Here is a 22,021-nt window from a genome sequence, read left to right as displayed (position 1 = left end):
ACAATCCATATCGTTAAAATGAATAAAATTGAATAAAATGTTGGAATTACGAGTGATGAGACAGAAATAGTGTGTATGTGTATGTGTGATTATGGCAAAGCCTCGAGGGCTATCTGCCTAAGGGGAGGGATGCCTTTCGTGGAGGACTTTCCAAGGGAAACTGGCTCGTATACACGTTACACATGGGGAAAACCACGAAAACGCCCATGCAGCCAGCCCGTTCGCGGGATTTGAACCTCGGACCAAACTACCAGTGTTCAGCGACTTTACCGCTCGGCCGCTGGTGGGCTCTGAGACAGAAATAGAAACATTATAATAAATAAGTTAAACTAGAATTAAGAAATATAAACACAGAAAGGAAATCATGAACGTAAGAAAAGCAATTAACAGTTATAGACTTAAGTTTTTTAAAAAAATATTCGGTAATGTAAGGAAGATATTCTTGAACATGTGAAAGATATAAAAATTCTGTAGAAAATTTAGTAAAAGAACTATGATCACGAAAAATAAACGTTTCTTTTTAAATAGAGTTTCAAACCACTAAGTTAAAGTGTGTATATAATACTAGAATGGTTTAAAAAAAGTAAATGAAGTTAAAATTCAGAATATATTGAACATTATAACGTTAAAAAAAGTGTGAAATTGAATCTAAAATTAAGTAATGTAACAAATAAACAGCATGTGCGGGAACATTTGTGAAATATAACATATAAGTTAAAAATCAGGATGTGCTGAAATTTATGAAAGGTATGAAAAAATAGTATGTTGAAATTAAATAAAATATTACAAATTAGAAACGTTAAGTATTAAAAGAAATATGACAGTAAATGAATATGTTATTATGAACAGAAAACCTACGAAATAAGTTAAATTTTCATGGAAAACTAGAAAGGATAAAAGTATCAGAATAAAATTGAGTAATAAAAACAAATTATCTTGTAGTTTCATTTTCATGACATGATGAACTGTCATTAAAGGATAGTTCATCATGTCATGAAAATGTTCATCATGTTCATCATGTCATCAATTCTTTTTTATATTTGTTTCTTTTACATTGTTTTCAGAGTCGCGCGTTGAATAATTTTAACACCAGACTTAAAAATATATTTCGAAAACATATAATTCACTTTTTCATCCATAGTGGGCAGCATCGCCATATCATCAAAATTAAGATGCAGAAAATATTTCCCGTTGCCAATTTTTAAAAAACTAACTTTAAATGAAAAGCAGGAGGTCTATAACTACACCAGCAATCTAAAAACAACTCACCTCAACTCTAGACCAGTGTGATATCATGGATGACGTTGTCCTTGGCCCCGCCCTCTGTGTGACTTCATTGGCCAGGCGCTCAGCTCCTCCTGGCGCAAAACCCCCAATTTTTAGGCTACTGGTGGCCACCGTTACCTTGAGGGGACAGGCAATTTACATCCATGCCTTCAACGGGATTTGAACCCGGGCCCGTCGGTATTGCAGTCGTCTACCCTAAACCGTCTGGGCGGCTCTAAATGAGTTTATTGTTTGAGGTTAGTTGTATTCTGCTTTCTGATTGGAATAAAGTTGAAAAATCTGTAAACTGGAGAACGGAAACGAGACTGTGGTAAATAATATTACAATAAATGTACAATTACATTAAATTTAAGCACATCCATCGAATTTTCCTATGGAAGTTTGAATCGATGTAAAAGCTTATCTATACCATAAATACCAGTACAAATTTACAATACATAAGAAATGAATGACATTTTATGTTTATGCTCAAAATAAAAATGAATGAAAACGTGAGACATCTTTTATTTCTAATCATTGCAAGATATTTGAATACATGTAAAATTTTTATTCTTCTACCAGTGCAGAAAAATTTCTTGAACCGGTGGATTAGATCTTTAAACCTTTCACATTCATCAGTTTCGCTTCATAATTTAATTCAAGGCTAGTCCTTCTGAAAGTATTAAAAAATTTTACCTCACAATTTTATGTTCTATCTTTTTGTTGCTTCCTTGTACGAAGTAAAAAGGAAGTATTGCAATCGCGAAAAGTTTCAAGCAGCATATTTCAACGAAAATATCCATTTTGACCGCTATCGAATGCAATTTAACTATGTTTTTGCGTGATATCTGTACGTAAGGACAGAATAAAAGACTCGTTTCCTCCAAAAAAATAATAAAACTGCTTTAAAATTAATTCTAAAGAGAATTTTTCGTGGCGTCTGTACGAACGTATGTACGTACGTATCTCGCATAACTCAAAAACGAGTAGCCTCAGAATGTTGAAATTTTGTATATAGGACTGCTATAACATGTAGATGTGCACCTCGTATTTTGGTTGCAATCGGCCGCACCAAACGTATATAAATACTATATTTATATATATATATATCCACTCTGTTACTCGGCACAGTGATCTCAATTTCTTTACTCTTATATGTTTGTAAATTGTACATTTTTTGCTTTAAAAATTATTGAATTATGTTGTTTTTATCTTCCGGTTAAGGTTTTTATGCCTTTCGTAATTCTGGAAGCAATATTTGTACAATTATCAACAATTTAAAAGCTGTTTAAGTGCGGTTAAGTTTTAAATAACATGGCGGACATATTTGTTTACATTTGAAACAGCAGAATTGTAGATTTGTTGCCAATTTAGAGAGACTAAGCTTCGCAACAACAAAAATAACGCCTTCATTTATTATTGCGAATTAAATAATGCTAAATCCTTTCTGGAATTTTTTCGAGGAAATAAGCGTTTAAGATTTACTTAATTTTTAATAATTAGTAATTTAATTTTTAATAATTAGTAATTTAATTTTTAATAATTAGTAATTTTTAATACAGATATTTTGAGCTTTTATGTATTTTTGTCTTGTTGCGAAGTGAAAACTGAATTAATTGAATGAGAAATACTCAGTCGTCTGTGAAAAACTTTTTCTTTTTTGTTTTGTTTGCTTAATTTCTTTTTTACATCGTTCTAACTTTATTATAGTATTTGAAAAGAACATGTGGCAACGATTAGATAATTCTTTAAATGATATACATTTTGTGCATTCTGAGTTATAATATGAATGAAATATAATACTGTTAAGTGAACCTAGTGCCAGAGTGTCGCTATGTTAAACAAATAGAGTGAATTAAGACACAATAAATAGAGTAAATTTTAAAGAATACCTTTATTCTATTGTGGTTTATGCGCTGTCAGCGAAGTAGATTTAATTAAATCCAATAAGTTTAAAAGAAATGCAAGAAAGAAATGCGTATAATTTAATATTCCGTACAAGGAAGTCATGTGGTGTACACATCAGATTTTTTTTAACCTTTGACATAATTAATTTAATGACCCTTCTTCTATTTTAATTTTTAATGTTTATTTTTAAGCCCTCAAAACTGACAGAAAAATGAAATAAATTGTTTGTTCCAAAGACTATAATCAGAATATCTAGTACTTATACAGCAGACCTTGTATTGATCTTTTGTTATGCTATGCTGTTGTGTTATTGATGCATCTGAGCTATACCACATGAAATTAAGGAATCAAAAATTAATTAATTAATTAATTATTACAAGCCAAGAAATAGTATTTTTACCTACCTTTTCTCTCTTCGCCGTCTCAAGCCCATTACGAATATAAGATATTTCTTCAATGCTTATATTCGGATGTCTTGTGGGAGTTTCCGACATCATGTACGCACATACAAAACACCACAAGATACCAAAGAAGCCTGAAGGAAAAGAAAGTTACAAACCGGTTATTTCCAATAATTTCCAACAACACGAAAAACAAACAAGTATAGAAATTCACTTTTATTAACGTTCTGATGGTCATCAATGACCTCAGCTCGCATTCCAGTTACGCACCGCATTGAGCGCAAAGGAGTACAACTCGCAATACAAATTTACAACTAGAAGGTATCGAGCGTATTTGGAATGAAAGAATTTCTTAATATCACGGCCGCCAAATGGTTAAAAACTCCTTTTCTTTTTAATTTAACTAATGAAATGGATATTTGTTCTCACGCATTTATAATTAAGGAATCATTTATAAATCTTTATGTTTATTAACATAATATTGCGCACGCACGGATTCCTAACTGATTGAATGTGCAAAGAATTGGTGATAGGTTGATAAAATTTACTTTACAAAAAACAAAAAAAAAAAAAAACAAAAACAAAAAAAAAACCTCCTCTGGAACTTTTCACGAAAATACTAGTACAGCTCTTCACAATATCACAGAGTACAATCAGTAACTAAACCCCAAATTGCTAAGAACGTTAGACACAGCGCAATGGAAGGCGCATCCAAAAAGCGACGCTAACAAGGAGATCTCTCAATACTCCGTAATCGACTCTGGACTAAGAACTGATAGCAAATGCTGTCTTCGGTCTTATATAATTTTCACCCGGCCGCCCAGAAATCTCTAGTACTTCTCAAAATTACTGGAAGGCATATGAGGGCCGGAATGGTTACAGTTGCATATGGAATCAAGTACAATAATTCAATTACAATACACATTACGGTGATACAGGGATCGGACCGAAATGTCGCCAAATGGTTATGGCAACTTTTGGCGATTCGTCGCCAAATTTCGCGCAAAACAAACCGTCACCAGCTTGGCGATATCTCTCCAGACCAACGAGACAGCCATTTACTGAACGTTAAATTGACTTGCTCCTCGAAAAAGCATCGCCCCTTTAGATTTCCACGTTACAGTATGCAAAAAAATGCTAAATGTCTATAATTTTGCTAAAATTTTTAACTTAGGTACAAAATTCGTAACAATAACTTCCAAGCATTAATAATCACAGCAAAATTGGTTATGCATCACACTAATAAGAACATTCAATACTTTCCTGTTAATAGGCCTATGACACAATGAAACGTGAAATGAAGAACAGAGTTGCAATGGGCAGTAGAAATAAGAAAGCGGTACACTGTGTACGAACTTTATGTATCGTTCGTAAAGTACAGAAATTTGCTTTGGTATTTCTAATGTTGATAAGTTACCAAATCTAAGTAATCTTTCGTATCACCCCTAACAGTTAATATATTTGTATTTTAAAAAAATTGATGAACAGCACGTTAAGGAACTTACCACCAGTGTAAAAGACTGACGGCCAACCATTCAAGAATGTCGTCCCGCAAAGAGCTCCAGAGACTATGACAGCCAAGAAGGAACCAACTCCGTAGCCAGACAAAATGAATGAAGCATGGAAACTTCTTTCCGTTTGAGGAATCCAACGGGCTAGCATGAAGAACACAATGGGAATGATGGGGCCCTATGAAAATAACGATATTATTTTAAAATCAGAAAACAAAAAACAGTTCCTACGATATTTTACAAATATCTATACAGGAGATATTGATCACTTTGTTTGTGAATATTCTTCGGGAAAGAAAAATTCAGGCCTGGGCGATGAATCTGAAAATTTGCATTAGGAATGTACTATTTTTTTACATGATAACGGTGACAGGCCTCTTGTAGAGGAAAATATTCCTAAAAAGCTGCGATTACTATTGCAAATACTGAAAAATTATTTTCTTTAATTTAAAATTAGTGGTCTTGACAAAAGAAGTCCCCTTCCTTTGGCGTCAGTAAAAGGACGAATTGTAAGAAAACAACATTCTTCATTTCAGCTTTGCAGTATTTCTTTTGTAGATACACTACAATAACTTATAATAGGTATGTGCTATACGAATTAACACTAGATTGCCCAAGGAAGTCATTTTGATTGCTTTTTAATTTCAGTTAGAAAAACAATTATGTATATGATGACACAATTTCTTAGAATTTTGTACAACATATAAATGCGTTTATTAATAATTGTAGTTACCTCCCCCTCTTTAATTTCCGGTATATATATATATGTTATACCTATATTGCCCCAAAGCAGTCATTTTGACTACTTGGGAAATTTTAAAAAATAAAATGACTCTTATTATGAATTGAGTAAATTTCTTATATGACCACTTCGGCTCTGTATTGAAATAACAGTTTTCATTTTTTTTCGATTACAGTCACATGGTAACATACAAGTACATAATAAATTGACGATTTAGGGTTATACTTGATGAGTTTCAATTTCTCAATAAGCTAAAGTAGTACTTGTTATTCGAATCTTTATGCAATGATTACTTGTTCTAAAAAGTTGTTTATTTTACTTCTTTTGCGCCCTAAATTCACGAAAGAAATCTCGAATAGAAGTGAGTTATTGAAAGAGCTAATGAACATAAGTGAAGAGTGCCCCTATATATAATCAGATGCAGCAAATTCTGAACTATCATCTGAAGATGAAGCGGATTATATTCAAAGTGAAACATCTGACACTGAAGATAGCGATGAAGAGTTGATCACCAATGATGAAAATGAAAGGGTCATCAATATGCCCAGAAAAAGGTGTAGAGTGCTAAATAGATCAGAGAATCTTATGAAGAAACTGAAAACATCTTTCAGGAGACATAAACTGCTGCATGCCGATGGTAGTGTGTGGTCAAAATTTGACAAAAAATTGACAGTATTTCCGGAAGGTTACCATCTACTTCTATTTTCAAGGGTGTGAAAGGGCCAACAGGCTATGCAAATTTGTCAAGTACGACTTTGCCACAACAACAAAACAAATAATATATGTGAAAAATGTCAAAAGTATGTTTGCGGAAGATGTACACATAAAAAGATTTCCACTTTCCTTTGCAAAAAATGTTCAAATAATAATGCATAAATTACTTTTTTTCCAAAGTGAAGTAAATTTTTTATTGTTAATATTTACTAATAACTTGTTACATAACTGTAAATAATATAAGAAATATTAAAAATTAATTTTAAACAAATTTCTTTACACATTAGTTATTCTTTCACAACGCAGTCATTTTGACTGCTTTTTGAGCAATATAGGTATATACAAAGTTTCAGTCTTTCTAGTGTTAAATATCAAAATATGCAGCATATTTAACATGACTTTAGTTACACGAAACAGATCGACTTTCTCTCATTGTGTGGATATGTGTTAGTAAAACGCTATTTATAGTTTACAGATTTGATATACATAGTGTTCGCATTTTAGCGTTTGAAGAAGGTGTCGTCATGCCAAAATGTTGCTGACTTGTGGCCACAAGTAAACTGATGATGTCATGTCAAAACGTTGCTGACCGGCCACGAGTAAACTCGTGATTGGTGAGTCTTCGTTTCGCGTTAGCCTCGTTCGGTAAGTACATTCTTGGAAATCAGAGTGTAATTGTTGTAGATCAGAGCGTACCGGGAGCTTCTTTAATTAATAGTTAGCTAATAAAACCCGTCGAGTTGTGTCTCTCTGCTATAAAAAAAGAAATTCCTACCACGATGGAACGCAAAGATGAAGAATCCTTCAATAAATGATGTGTGGATGATTTATATGATTGACCCAGTGATTTTGAAAGAAATGATACTTTATCGGAAGACAGTGATGAATCTGATATTAGGCCACCGAAACGACGAAGAAGAAATGCAATGGAATCTGATAGTGGCAATTATTTGAAAGAAGAGTGGATCGAGGATAATATAACATCAACCTTAGCTTATTCAAACATTCCTGGAGTAACTGTTAAAAACTGATGATACGCTGAGTATCAATTGGGCTTTATCTTTTTGTAGTTTTTTTTTTTCTTTAATTTTTATGCAAACCGATTTGTGCCGCTCTCAAATGAAAGAATTCCATATAAACTTTGTGAATACTTTACCATGGGTAGGTGTTACTACTAACGAAATAAAAATTTTTCAGATTATTGATACTGACGGGCCAAACCAAAAACCCCCATTGGAGAGATTCTGGGTTAACGGATCCTTTGGTTGAAACACCTATATTTCATACATATATATGACAAATTCAGAATGAGATTTGACCAAATTCTTGGTTTTTCATCTGAACGACAATACACGAAACACATCTACTGAAAACAGGCTTTTCAAAATTAGACCACTTTTGTATTAGATTATTCCGAAATTTCAATCCCTGTACATATCGAAAAAGGAGTTAGCTCTAGACGAAGTAATGGTACCTTACAGACGGCGCCTTAGCTTCAGAAAGTATAATCCAGCAAAGATAACATAATATGCAATTTTAGTTAGATAGCTTTTTCGAAGTGAGAATGGGTACGTGCAACTTGGAAGTCTATTCGGGAAAGGTAAAAAAGCTGCAAGAAACCGTACTGCCTGTGGAGTGATACCTTGGTCATTGCGATCAAATATACCAACAATATTATTATAACAGCGTTTATATAGCCGAAGTATTACTAAAAATGAAAACACTAGTTTGTGATACCATACGAGAAAAACATTCCAGCAAAAAAGACCAAAAGTGTAAGCAAAGTAGAAACGACTTTTGTACGGAAAGAATCTATTGTTCTTATCGCGTGGAAGGATGAAGAGACATAGTGCGCATAATGGCAACCATTCATGATGCTTCTCTGAACTCAAGTGGCAAGCGAAAAAGAAATTCTATGGATGATACGGTTAAACCTACATGCATATTACACTACAATAAACACATGAAAGGAATCGTTGGCGTATCATGCGAAAACGTTTAAAGTGGGAAAACAATTAGCATTCTTTCTCACAAACTGCACTTTGCTCAAAACATTCAAAACTTACGGAGAAAAAAAAAAAAAAAAAAAAAAAAATCCAACTAGATCGTGTAGAATGTGCTCTTTATATGGAAAACGCAACGTAGCAAGGTATATTTGCTACGCTGCGTAGTGTTCTGTTGTGTACGTAGGTTACACGCAAGTGATTGCTAACCGTTTATAATGCCAAAAAGAAATATTAAAAATGAAATATTATATACAATTCATTCATATATTAAGCTATTATAAAAAGTTTATTTACATTGTTTTACTTCTACGTCCAATTCCGAAATAACAGCCGTTGACATGAGATATACTCTGAGAAAAACTGCCAGTCAGCAATGTGTTAATTTCTGATTTGGCTAATTTCTGATTTTCTGATTTGAAGCAAAATCGCAGGAATATTTCTATCATTTGACGCAGCAAAATTGTTAGTAATGTAAGCGGGATCATTCAACGTTGAAGAGTAATTTTTAAATTGAATAAATGGATTGATAACATGATATTCAAACTAAAAAACCCAAACTTAAAAGAATGTAAAATATTTTTTAAAGTTTTTTTTATATAAAATTAGCTTTTGTTTAAAAATCATAAAATAATAACTAAAAGTATAAAAATAATTTACCATGCAATTTAACGGGAACAAGAGATTAAATAATTTCTTAATAAAATTCATCTACAATTTTATGTCACGAATATTAAAAGAGTGGACGCTTAAATCATGAAATCTAATAATCGAATGGCATTGTCAAACATATGAGCCCTTAATTGTATAAATTTGTCAAGGCGCCCAGCTTTTATTCATTGTGATATAAAAGTACAGATGAATTTTGTAAAGAAAATACTTTAACCTCTTGTTTCCTTTAACTATACGATAAATTATTTTTCTTAGTTCATTAATTCTTTAGTGAATTTTAAATAAAAGCTTTATTTATAAAAATTTCTTTAATTATTATTTAAATTTGTATATATGATATTTTAATTTGTTTTACGTGTCAGAAAATAACATTCTGAAATGTCTCACACGTTTATCGAGTTCAGCACTTGCGATCTATCGAAGAGAAGAAATCAGTACTTACAGTTCCAATGCCCACCAAAATTCTGACGACGATGAAAACATATGGGCTCCAAACTGCGGAGATTGGTGACATGATTGTCGCTAAGGAGCTAACCAAGGTACAAAGAATAAGCATTTTTTTCCCTCCGTATAATTCGGCCATTCGACCCCCGGGAATAAACGACACCAGCTGGCCATAGTAGACTGCACCCAAAGCCACTCCTTCAATGTCTGCGCTCCATTGCAATTGTCCATCCTGTAAAAATACCAAATATTAGATATTTATTTAATAGCATGGAGTAAAATTTCGTCTTGCTTAAACGAATAAAAATAAGAGTAGATATCGAAATAAATTTTTGAAGAATGTTTCAACTTAAAATTCTGATGTGGACAACACATGATTTCCTTGTACAGCATATATTACATTATACATATTTTTTGGCTGCATTTCGTTGAAACTTATTTCTCCGAATTTCATTAGAGATATATTTCTCATTCAGTCAATCAAGTTCTTACTTCGTGGCAAGGCAAAAACACATAAAAACTCAAAACAGCTTCATTAAGAACAGTGAAGTACAGAAAAACCTAAAACACTAAAACAAGCAATTCCGCCTACGGGCAGTCAAAATAAAATTTTTGATGCACAAAAATTTCAAGTTAACTTTTGATTCCTCTGGGTAAAAATCCACTGAATGTCATGCACAAACTGACTTAATTCACTACACTACTTTGAGTACCAAATGTAGACATATAACCGCCACGTTAGGCCTAGCGAAACCACACTTTTAAATTGTCGATAATTCTACAAAAACGTTTGTTGTAGCGGACTGCAACAAAAAAAGAAGGTGTACAAATAGATGTTATAAAATCTACTGCTAATGGTTTTTCAGTTATGCGAAATATTTGACAAGTTCTATGAAATCAAGATGTTAGGCTGCAAAGATCTTTAGAATTTTCAAAGTCAGGAACGTGAACAATTTGCAGTACCTTAGTCGGTCTTCGAACTCTGGACCTCCCGATTACCAGTAGGACGCGTTTCGAATTAACCCTTTGCGCTCGAGGCGCTTTTCTGTGCACACTGTCCATTCTGAAGGTTCAGTCTCTTCTGTACAATCACTTTGGCTTCCAGATTCACTATCGATTATTCGTATTTTTCGTCTTCTTGCTCCTCTAACGTCGTCACTATCTTTATCACTTCCGTCTTCGTTCTCATGGGCAAGTTGTCTATGTAGTGATGTAATTTCGTTCGTTATTGCCGAAAAATTAAACTCATCTTCGCTAGAAGTAACTTCTTCGTCGTGTTCCATACTTATTGGGCTCAGTAACTTTGAAAGAAATACTGCGATCGGCAAGAAGGTTGAGTTCGAACTGATGTCGAAGACAGAGTCCTAGCCGCGGTCGCAAGCATTTTTGAGCTAAGACATTTAATCGCATAAGCATTGCAAAGACAACCTTTATTTGAGATAAGACATCCTTATAGCTATTCAAACACCTCGTAATATGATCTACAAAAGGCCAAGTAGATCTCTCAAGCGATATTCCTTAGGTCAAACACAAATAAACACATCGATTCGAATGGTGCCTCTCACGCACCGCTCGAGTTATCGGATCACATGCAGTGGTGCCTGAGAGGCACCGCTCGAGTGCAAAGGGTAAGATATGCTTTAGAGAGGGAAGAAGATATGCTCAAAAGAGGGAGAAAATATCTTACATATTCCCTCAGTTAAAGAGCGACTGCCCCAGTCGCCAGATCCTGGTCGTGGCGAATTATTATTATCACTAGACATTTAGAATTTTTGAAGACAGGAACTTGATAAATCCGAAAAGCACTTGCAGTGATTCGGAATCCGGAAAAAGATCTAACTTGACGTGCTTTTGTAAAACAGGTGACCATCATTTTTAAATTTCTACAAATCTGACTTTCAGTATTTTTAGATTAATCCATGGAAAAAATGGTAATTTAGGTTTAATAATGTTCTTTTATGAACTGTTCAATTTTATTCCCGACACTGTCGTTTAATTTTGACGAACAGAGTGTTATTCTTTTAACAATTCCCGAGCCACTTTCAATAGTCCTAAGCCACAAAGAAATAAGTTAGTGGTCATATACAAAATATTAAATGTAAACACCAAAAGAACTGTCTCATCCTTTTACTCTTCTTACGAATCTGCAAAATAATACAATTCTGTAGTTACCGTTTTAATAATATTGTCGTAACCTATAAAGAATGTAAAACTTATTAACGAAAGATCAATATTATAATCACTTAAAATTGTAAATAACACAATAAGTTATCATTTTTAGTACTTTATATTAAAGAATATTTTTGTATCTTAAAACTGGTATCAAGTGCAGTTCTTTTAATATCGCAGGCTGTTTTCGTTGCAATATGTTATAATTTAAATGAAACACTTTTCGAAATCATCATCTTGAATATGACAGTATCTCATAGATAAGCCAATTCAAGCTTCAATCTCAGAATCTTATGTATTTAAACTTATTTTACAGCATTTAAACTAGATTTAGTTTTTAATGTAGTTGATTTACAATCCTAACTGCATACTCGGCAAAGTTAGTTCTTTACGACCTATCTTTTGTTGTTTCGAGACGACAGTCTAGTTTTATTTCTATTACCTTGGGTGACAGAAATGCAAGCACAGACGATTCATGGCACTGTGTATTGCATTGTACTCCTGCTGAAGCTCAGTAAAAGTTTTTGCGTGGATAAAAGAATTGAGTCGTCTGATATCACATATATTAGACACGAATGTCTATAAAATGAGAAAGCGATTAAGTCAAATGTTTTTTTTTTCTTTATTATTTTATCAACTTCATATTTTGTACGTCCAATAATGGTCGCTTTCATTCAAAACTGCGTCAAACTTCAAAGAAGAAAATATAAGCTTTTATGTTGATTACCGTTCGTAATAAAATATTAAAAAATAATGCTTAACTTTGATTTTCTGATTAGCTAAAGTCCTTAATAAAGGTAAGAGTTCATATGTGCGAGCCCAATTCTGTAAACAAACCGCTTAAAATGTGCTGTTTTTTATTCTTTTATTTGTTTTCATAAATTCATTTTAATGATTATTAAAAAATAAATTCCAATCGATTGTCAAGAAGACAAAAATAATGCGCGGTTAGAAAAATAAATTTTCGATTTTAAATCTATAAATATAACCAAAATTTGAAGATATGCTTCTACATAGCTCAGAAAAAAGAAATGGTGCTTATGTGTTTCCCCAAATTTTCAGAATGTGCCAAAATCTGGCATCCAAGCACATAACGATTCTTCCGGCAACTAAGCTCATAATAAACCCTCAATCAAGCAACGTCATCATTTTCGCATGCTTTCTTTTTGTTATATATCAACGGCTTTTATAAACAAATCGTGATATTTTATGCCTTAAGCTTAATTTTAAAACATGCGCTTATGGAATTTTTCAGGATGGAAGAAACTGCGGTAAAATTTCATCAAGAATACAGAATACTGACGTAAAATCTCTAAAGGGAAGACTGAAGAGATGCATTCGGTAGATAAACAGTGTTACTGCTTACCGAAAACTACGCGATGTTATATTTTTGCGATTCTCTGATGTTTCTTGAAGTGTAAACAGATCGCTGTGTACTTGGAAGCAGAACAGCACAAAAAATTATGGAAAGACCTTGGAGAAAAATGTAAGTGTTTTATTTTTTAAAGCATCAAGTAATACTTATTTAATAATTAAAATTTGTATCTTAAATTACTAAAGTACGTTTGCTTTTCATAGGTTGATAGTGTTGGCCAACTTAGAATAAATATCGATAGTCTGGGGAACTTTTTTTAAAGCAAAAGTCGCGAAAACTACCAACTTGTACCCATATAAATAACTTTTATCTTTTCATCTGTAAACAAATCGCCAAATTGTTCCAAGGGGGTAGGGTTAATACGAAAGTACCAAAACAATTTCTATCTAATTAGCGAATATTCAATTGTTATGATATTGTCATTTCCGAAGGAAAACGCAAAATTGTCTTAACACTTGATATTTTCTATGGTTCTATTTTAAAAAATTAAATATCATGAACTCGAAAAAGGAAACTTTTTATTCATATTGTTAACTTGAATAAAAAACTATCACAATATCTAAAACAATTTTTTTTAAAACGTCGGCCATGAGATGGATTTCTTTTCGAAATTTGGAAAAGAAAACGTCAGTACTGCTTACCTGTACATCTCTTAACGGTAGCTGTGATGCATTGCTCTCTGTTGTGTGATTATATTCCACATGATGTTTGACCATTGAAATGATAGCGATACTGAGATTTATATTGTAAGATACAGCAAGACAGCAGGCAGTGAATGACAAGATGGAGAAGATGTAGCGCTTAGGAATGAAATAATTTGTTTCTGCAAGATAAAATTTGCGATAATTACAAACACATAAAAAGTGAAAACAATTGTTAATATATATGAAAGAATGCAAAGAACTAGACATTTGTAATGAATCAGTGCCTGAAATCAGCTAAATATAAAGGCTTACGTTGAAATCAGTTATTAATACTATGACTTGTCGTAAGACGTGGTCTTGATTAGATATTTCTGCATTAAGCCAGTACAGACTGTTTCTGTAAAATCATCCATATGATCCTTAGGATAATGGTCATATTTAGCTGCAGGATAAAATCTGACATATCAGATCTCAAGATCCAAAATCTGATTTTATCTTGCGTACGAATATAGAAAACCTACCAATTATATAACACACAGAATGTGCGTCAGCATTTTATTTCTATAATTAAAGAAATGTTTCGAATAACAGTAACTTCCAGAAAAATATGAACTGGAAACTTATTTATAATTAATGTTTAAATACAGGTAAGAATTTTCACGAATACAGATGAGAATAAATTTAGTGTTTGAACATTCTATTTTTTTCGGGGGGGAGGGGCTAAAAAGGATGTCTTGGAATGATCTTGTAAATGATAGGAATAAAATCTTTCTTTAAACGAGAAGCACATACATCTTTTACATGCAAATATTTCTGTGTGATGGCAGGTATCAAGTTCTTGTACCATGTTACACTGGTAAAAAAGAAGATAATGTGAAACCCGAAATATTGTCGGACTATTTTAAAAGATCCAGTTCCACATTTTCAAGTGGGTAGATTGCTGGTGTGAAATTTCAAAATGGAAATGAGTTCTGCTTACCGAAGTATCTCAGATCCTATCTCATCATAATATTCAACAACTTCCAGGAGTTCCACGGGTAATTTATAACCAGAGTCGAATCTAAGTAATGAAGGTTAAAGAATTCAAGATAAAATTTTGTCATTTCTCTGTTAGCTTTATTACAATATAACATTTATTTTATTGGCTTATTCATATTCATTTTGCTAGAGAGAATTAATAGATTAATTTCTTTCATTAAGCAGAGTTAGGTTTTCCAGTTTGCACTCATTCTTGCAAATGAGAAACGAAGAAAGCATTATCGAAATTTAGCATTCGATCGGACTTAAAATGGTGTTTCTGGTTATCGGCGTCAATTTTCTGATTATTATGGTATCAATATTTTTTTGAACGTTTTTACGTTTTTTATGCTTTTTCGAATAAATAAGCTTTATTAGCCAACCGACGTGTTTCGTGTTTGAGTGCATTAAACACACGCGACATTTATTCAGTATATTTTTAGTGTATTCACACTCTTTATTATTTAACCCTTTGCGGCACAGTGTGTCCGTTCTGGAAACACCTAAAAATTTCCTTCTGTACGCACAGAAAAATTGAATGAAAAAGGATTTATAGGTTACTCTGAACCTTCTTTATTTATAGTAGATGGCAGCTCAACACAAACCAGTCCATATACTTTAGCCATATTTAGTTTCTTAATACCCTCATTTTTCAAAGGAATCTTCCAGATATTTTTAGGGTAAAAAAAGGAATTGTTTGAAAAGAAATTTCTATGTTATTTTTTTGCTGTATGCTAATCTCCTTATTCTATATTAGTTTTAAATTTTTACCGTGAAATCTTGCCTAAAATCAAACGGCGAACCCTAGGTGTGCCCAGAGCGGGCTCACCGATAATATAAGACAACTGAGAGTCTGTATTCTTTGTTTCGTCGCATCTCATCGGTCAGTTCATTAACAACAATGCTCGTTTCAGCACTCTTTTCGAAGCTCTATTCAATCAGTGTGCCCACTTTGGGCACATCCACAGAATTAAAAGATAAGTGCTATCTTCACAAAATTTTACTTGTGTACTCCTCTAGCCTAATTAGACTGCCTACTTTTTTTTTATATCAAAACTCCAACTTTAAAAGGTAGCGTGCCGGAGAGGTTTAACCATCATTTTGGTATACACTCACCACCTGCTGTGAAAAAGTAAATACAGTCGAACTCCACCACAACGATGAAGCCGATTTATAGCGAACCTCCGGATATAACGAACAAACCTTTAGTCTAGTCCTGTTACTAGGTTAAAAATGAATTTAGAATTGCAAGAGAAACAAGACAATAACTGAAACGATCAGTTGCATTAATGCTTACAAAACAACATTTATTATGCTAATAAGATACCTTTAACAAACCAGTTTGAATCCCTTTCAAGATATGTCCGATCACCAACAAAAATATCAAAATTAAAATTTTAACATTGGAATATACAGTGTTGAAAGTAAAAAGGAGATTAAAGACTCTGATGTCAGATTTCATGATTTTGAAAACGTCAAAAAGTTATTGTTTATTATTTGTTCTTTTCCTTTTAAACAGGATTTAAATGTAAAACGCATTGCCGCAAAAATTTCTGACACATTTAACACACTTGCTGCCAAAGCCGATATGGCGCCAAGATCTTACTTTCATTATAATTTTCTGTAGTTTTATTATTTAAATATAAATATAACAGATTACCTTTAGCAATAAATAAATTCAAACGACTACACTCGTAGTTGGCATATGAAATAATATTTTTGCTCTCTGCGCCATTTACTGGATAACTCGCAACTGAATAAACGATACTGAACACATAAAATTAGTAACACAACAACCTTGAGTTTTGTGTACATCCACGTAAAGATCTCAGTGGGTTTCGAGGGCAAACAAGTACAAGTCCCTCTTCGTCAGGAGCAAAGAAATCTGCACACGAAACTCAAGTTTGTTGTGTTACGAATTTTATGCTTCTCTTCTGTTTTCAATATTCAACCCGTTTTGCGCTTGCACGCAAACTCTACCATTACTTTACATTAGTCTTACACGAAGTACGTAGTATTTGAATAGTTTGTATATAGAATTTCACAAGTGAATAAACTAAATAAAAAGTTGTTTTGGGTTCTAAACATCTAATTATCAGTCTTGCAGATTTCTTTGCTCCTGATGAAGAGACCTGTTTGCCTTCGAAATCGATTGAGATCTTGACATGAATCTATGCCAATCTGAAGGTTGTTGTGTTACTAATTTTATGTTTCACCTGGCGTGTTTCTCTTCTGTTTTCAGTACTCAACCCGTTCTGCGCATGCATAGTTCTACTTTACACGAAGCCCAAAGAATTAGGATAGGTTGTTGATAATATTCCACAAGTGAATAAACTAAATAAAAAAATTTTTACGAGTTCTAAACATCTAATTATTGTATCTACGTTTTGAGAAATAATTGAGTATATCATTTAGTCTCTGTAAGCCGGTTACAGCCGAAAATATCGTGGCAAAAACGTCGCGGAGAAAACAACGCAAGAAGAAAACGTCGCCGTACAAAATACCGTGAGAGAAAATATCGCAGTTCTAAAATATCGTGGTACAAAATATCGTGGTCGAAAATAAAGCGGTTCAAAAACTTCGAAGTTTAAAAACATGTCGTGGAAAATATCGTGGTAAAAATTGAAGAAGTTGCGTGGTAAGTACCTAAAAATCATCGCATGACGATAACATCGCACACATACGTTTTTCAAATCGCATAGTAACATATTATGTAACTGACTTTCGTTATAACTAACAAATCGACATCCAAAAAATTGATTGCACGCTATACATAAAAATGTTAACGACATTTTAAGAATGAACGGAAACAAAACAATATATAATTTTCATTAAAACAATATCAGATTAACAAATGTGAAAGAAAATAATTTGATCATTAACTAAGGAATTTTTATAGAGGTACAATGCAGTTATTTATCTTCCTTTTTTTAAGCATTTTTAGACTGTATTTTTCATGAAAAATTATCAGTTTATAAAAAAAGCGTAATTTATTAATGACCTTTGTTAATTAACTATATAAATTCAAAATTCTATTAAGCTTTTTGAAGTTTCATTAATTTTCTAAAGGCTTAATTTTCCTTCTTTTTTTCAGCAAAATTTATTAATTCATTCAAATATATGAAATATAGGAGTAAAAGAATCCTTCTTTCTTTCTTGTGCTCTACGATCTTTATACGAACATGCATTTATAACTTTCAGATCCTGAAAACGCATATGTGCGATGTTATCGTCATGCGATGATTTGTAGGTACTTTACTTTTTTACCACGATATTTTTGACGACGATGATTTTAAACTGCGAAGTTTTATAACCGCTTTATTTTCGACCACGATATTTTGTACCACGATGTTTTAGAACTGCGATGTTTTCTCTTTGTGATGTTTTCTCCTACGATGTTTTGTACGACGACGTTTACGTCCGCGATATTTTTGTCGCGACGTTTTCGGCGGATACCCTATAAGCCAAACAATTGCATGCATTTGCTTCGGCAATAACTCGGTGATTTTAGCAAGGCGATTAATAACGAGTTATTTCGTAACTGGAAAGTAAACTCAGTTTAGCCATTTACGATTATTCTCGTAGATGGTGATAAATATGCAGATACGGACAAAAGGCGTTCGAAAACGAAATCATAACTCTACTAGCTGATCTAACCTTACAAGCCAGGAACTTGAGGAATGTTTCTGGAAATACTTCTAATCCAGGAAGTAATTCAGTATCACCAAATGTAGGGAATGTATCTACTCTTGCTCTTGGATCTGCATTCTTATGTGAATCAGATTTTTTATATTTAAACATGACGAAGATTAACATCGTTTTCAACTTACTAACTGATGTACTGAACGTTCATTATCATTGTCTTTGTTTGGATGCACACCACATTATGAATGCTTGTTTCGAGACATGCAGACGCAACTCTTCATTAATAATAATGCTATAAAATCAAATTTAATTTGTATTTTTCTGTGCCTATGTTTTAATAACTATTATTCATAAAATATCATGTTGGTTTAATACCCCCTCCACTATTGGTACTTTTCAATACATAAGTCTGAATGTGTTAAATGTACAGATTTTCGAAGACAGATCGCCACACATTTTTAAGAAAAATGTCGGTCATATTTATAGAAAAGTTCGCCACCTATATATAAGCTGAAGTGTCTATATACAGGGTGATTCAAAACTGTATGTCAAAAATGTAAAGGCGGGTAGAGGGGACATGAATAAGTAGATTTCGTATATGAATGTGTGTGCGGTAGTGCCACATTAAAGCGCTAGCATGTAAAGCAGTATGAATCACAGGAAACTGAAAAGACAAGTAAAGACAAAAGAAAAAAAAATTATAACAGTTTATAATTTAGGTGCTCGAAAGAACGGCCACCAACAGCGATACAAGATTCACCGTAACGGCTCATGGATCGGCGTACATTAGAAAAGACGTGAGGCATTTCAAGCAGCAATAGACAAGCGGGCAAAAAGATCTTCTGTAGGTATGACGGGACTCCCGGGTACACGAGACCTTTAATATGACCCCAAAAGAAGAAATCCAAGCAAGCTAAATCAGGAGAACGCGGTGGCCCTCCCCGTTCTATCCAATGCTGGCCGTAGACAGCGTCCAGGCGATTCCTTACGTTCCGGCTGAAGAGAGCTAGGGCTCCATCGTGCTGGAACGACATTCGTCCGCGAACAGCTAGAGGAACATCGACCAAAATTTCAGGTAATATAGAATTGCTCCTTATACATTCTTTGTGCAGCTAATCCATTTGCTTGTGCAGCCCCATACATGAAATACATGTCGGCAAGCTCCGCATTGGTGTAACGATGTATGCTGCTCGAGATCCGTGAGGAAAATGAAAAATTGATACTTTGACATTTTGTTGGTTATTCTGGTATGCAGCGGGAGATGCACTACTCCTGCTCTTTCCAGATTCCTGAATGAGTCCCCTTAGGCCAGCTAGCGCAGCGCTTTTATACGTCGTACTCATCAGCGCTCTCAACCGATTCAACGCAGCATTACCGCACACACATTCCTATACGAAATCTGCTTATTTAGGTCCCCTTACCTACCTTTACATTTTTGACATATAGTTTTGAACCAACCTGTATAAGCTGAACAGGCTAAAAGCTTACGGTAGCCCAATATGGAGCTGTAAATTTCAACGAATTTGAAGAATTAACGATGGCAGAAAAAAGAAAATATAAATGTATTTTAAAAGATTATACAGACATTTTAAAATTATTTGATATCGTTTCGTCTTCCGCTATCAGATTTATTGATGGTGAAATATTAATTATATATAAATGATATAATAGCCACTTGACTGCAACTAGTGGGCGGCTTTGTTGCGCATACAAAGAAAAAGTGTTTTATCAAGTTTAGTTGTTTTTTTCTTTTTTTGGCCTATTTCGTAACTTCTCCGTTGAAGTAATTTTGAAACCTAATTAGGAGAGTTCTTTTTACTGTAATGAAGTAAACAGGGCTTATTTCAAGCTTAGGCGATAATAAGTAGCCCTTTTGGACGCCGCGTTTCAGGGGGGGAGTCAGGGGTTAAGTTGTTTTCATAAACCACAAAAAAAAAACTGGAAGGTATATTTTGCTTTAAATTACTAATCTGCTTAATTTATATGAATCATAAAGTGTACTGATTGTCAAGAGCATGAAAATACTACAGAGGGTGTTCAGATATTTTTGAAACGATTTTGATTTCCTCCATGAATTTAAATATTAATTTTAAAATGTAAACATGACTAGCATCTAATTGCAAAAAGGTTTAATTATCGTCTGCAATATTAAAAACACTTTTTTCTTTAAAATGTCGCTGAGAAATAAACAATGGATAGAAGGCTATATTTTTGCGCTGTCTGAAGAGAAATAATCTTATTCAGTTATTAAAAAAAGATGTGAAAAGCATGGTTTTTAATATTTCTACACGCAAAATAAGTGATATAATTAAATGAAAGAAAAGAAACGTCATAGTTCATATCTGACTGGGAAAAAGGCAAAAAATGTATGCCTAACAAAGGTACGCATAGCGCTTATTAAATCTAAAGTCGCATCTCACGTTTTAAAGGAAAATCCAAACCCCCAAAGAGCTATTACAAAATCTTTAAATATCTCTGTAGGAACTGTGAACAAAATTATAAAATCTAATTTAAAGCTAATCGAAACAAAAACAAAAACAAAAAAAAAAAAAAAAAAAAAAAAAAAAAAAAAAAAAAAAACACGATGTTCATCGTTTAACGCCGAAACATGTTTCTCAGCGTAAAACTATGTGCAGATTGCTGTTAAAATTACTTGGCAGGGAGAAAATGGAAATATAAAGTTGCAGTTGGTGAGGCTTGGTTATACTCATTTGACTGCAATAGAAAAAGATCGATTTACTACCGAAAAAGAGGAGAAAAAAAAGACTTAAATATGTTCGTTCAGGAAAGTTTTTCTACAGGTTTTATTGTTATTACTAGATTCTCTTATAACGGAAAACTTAAAGAAAGTAGAAAAAAGTGTCAAAATGAATTCAGATTACTATCAAAAATATATTTTAATACCTATTTTCAAAGAAGAAATTCCATCTCTTTATCCAAGCAATCTTCACTGTGTCAAGTTTCATCGGGATAAGGCTCCAAGCCATATCTCTAAATCTACTGGTCTATTTCTTGAAAAAGTGAGAAATGAAAGCGGAATTGAAGCTATTCCCTTTAAATGCATCCCAAGTTCCCTGGTGTGTATCCTACGGATTACTGTGCATCTGGACTTTTAAAACAAGCTTTTTATAAGCGGTATCTCCAAACAGTGGATGGACTCTGGACGATTGTGAAGGAGGAGTGGAATAAAATCAACCTTGATATTTCAAGTAAAGGACATTTATCTTAAAATTCAAGATGTAATATGATAGTTCAGAAAAAGAGCTATCAAACTGAACAAATTAGAAAATAAAATTCAAAGGTTTGTTTATATATAAATCTTTGCAAAAACTCACTACACAAATGTGTGAACACCCTTTGTATAGCGGGATTTGTTTAAACCAAATTAGGTAAACATTTAAAAACCTTACTTAAAAGTTCTATAAATTTTTTAAACGCCTAAAATTATGTTAGCAATTTTTCCTTCAATAGTTTCTGACGGAAAAAAATGTTTCAGTGGCTATCACTGAA

General features: G+C 33.1%; 1 protein-coding gene across 2 annotated transcripts in view; it reads right to left on the bottom strand.

Annotated features, from left to right (window-relative positions):
- Positions 1 to 22,021, bottom strand: part of LOC118205698 (sodium-dependent phosphate transport protein 3-like) — a 100,402-nt gene that overhangs the window by 24,514 nt on the left and 53,867 nt on the right. For both annotated transcript variants that reach the window (XM_085811256.1, XM_085811257.1), the window contains exons 3-6: positions 13,847 to 14,028; positions 9,660 to 9,893; positions 5,081 to 5,264; positions 3,579 to 3,709 (exon numbers count right to left, since the gene is read on the bottom strand). In XM_085811256.1, the coding sequence (XP_085667382.1) occupies positions 3,579 to 3,709; positions 5,081 to 5,264; positions 9,660 to 9,893; positions 13,847 to 14,028 (731 nt within the window). The remainder of the gene's footprint in view (positions 1 to 3,578; positions 3,710 to 5,080; positions 5,265 to 9,659; positions 9,894 to 13,846; positions 14,029 to 22,021) is intronic.

Source organism: Stegodyphus dumicola, chromosome 2 (genome assembly GCF_044657685.1).
Source record: "Stegodyphus dumicola isolate Sdum_Otavi_A_Nest chromosome 2, ASM4465768v1".
Classification (NCBI taxonomy): Eukaryota; Metazoa; Arthropoda; class Arachnida; order Araneae; family Eresidae; genus Stegodyphus; species Stegodyphus dumicola.
This window is presented reverse-complemented; position numbering and strand designations above follow the sequence as displayed.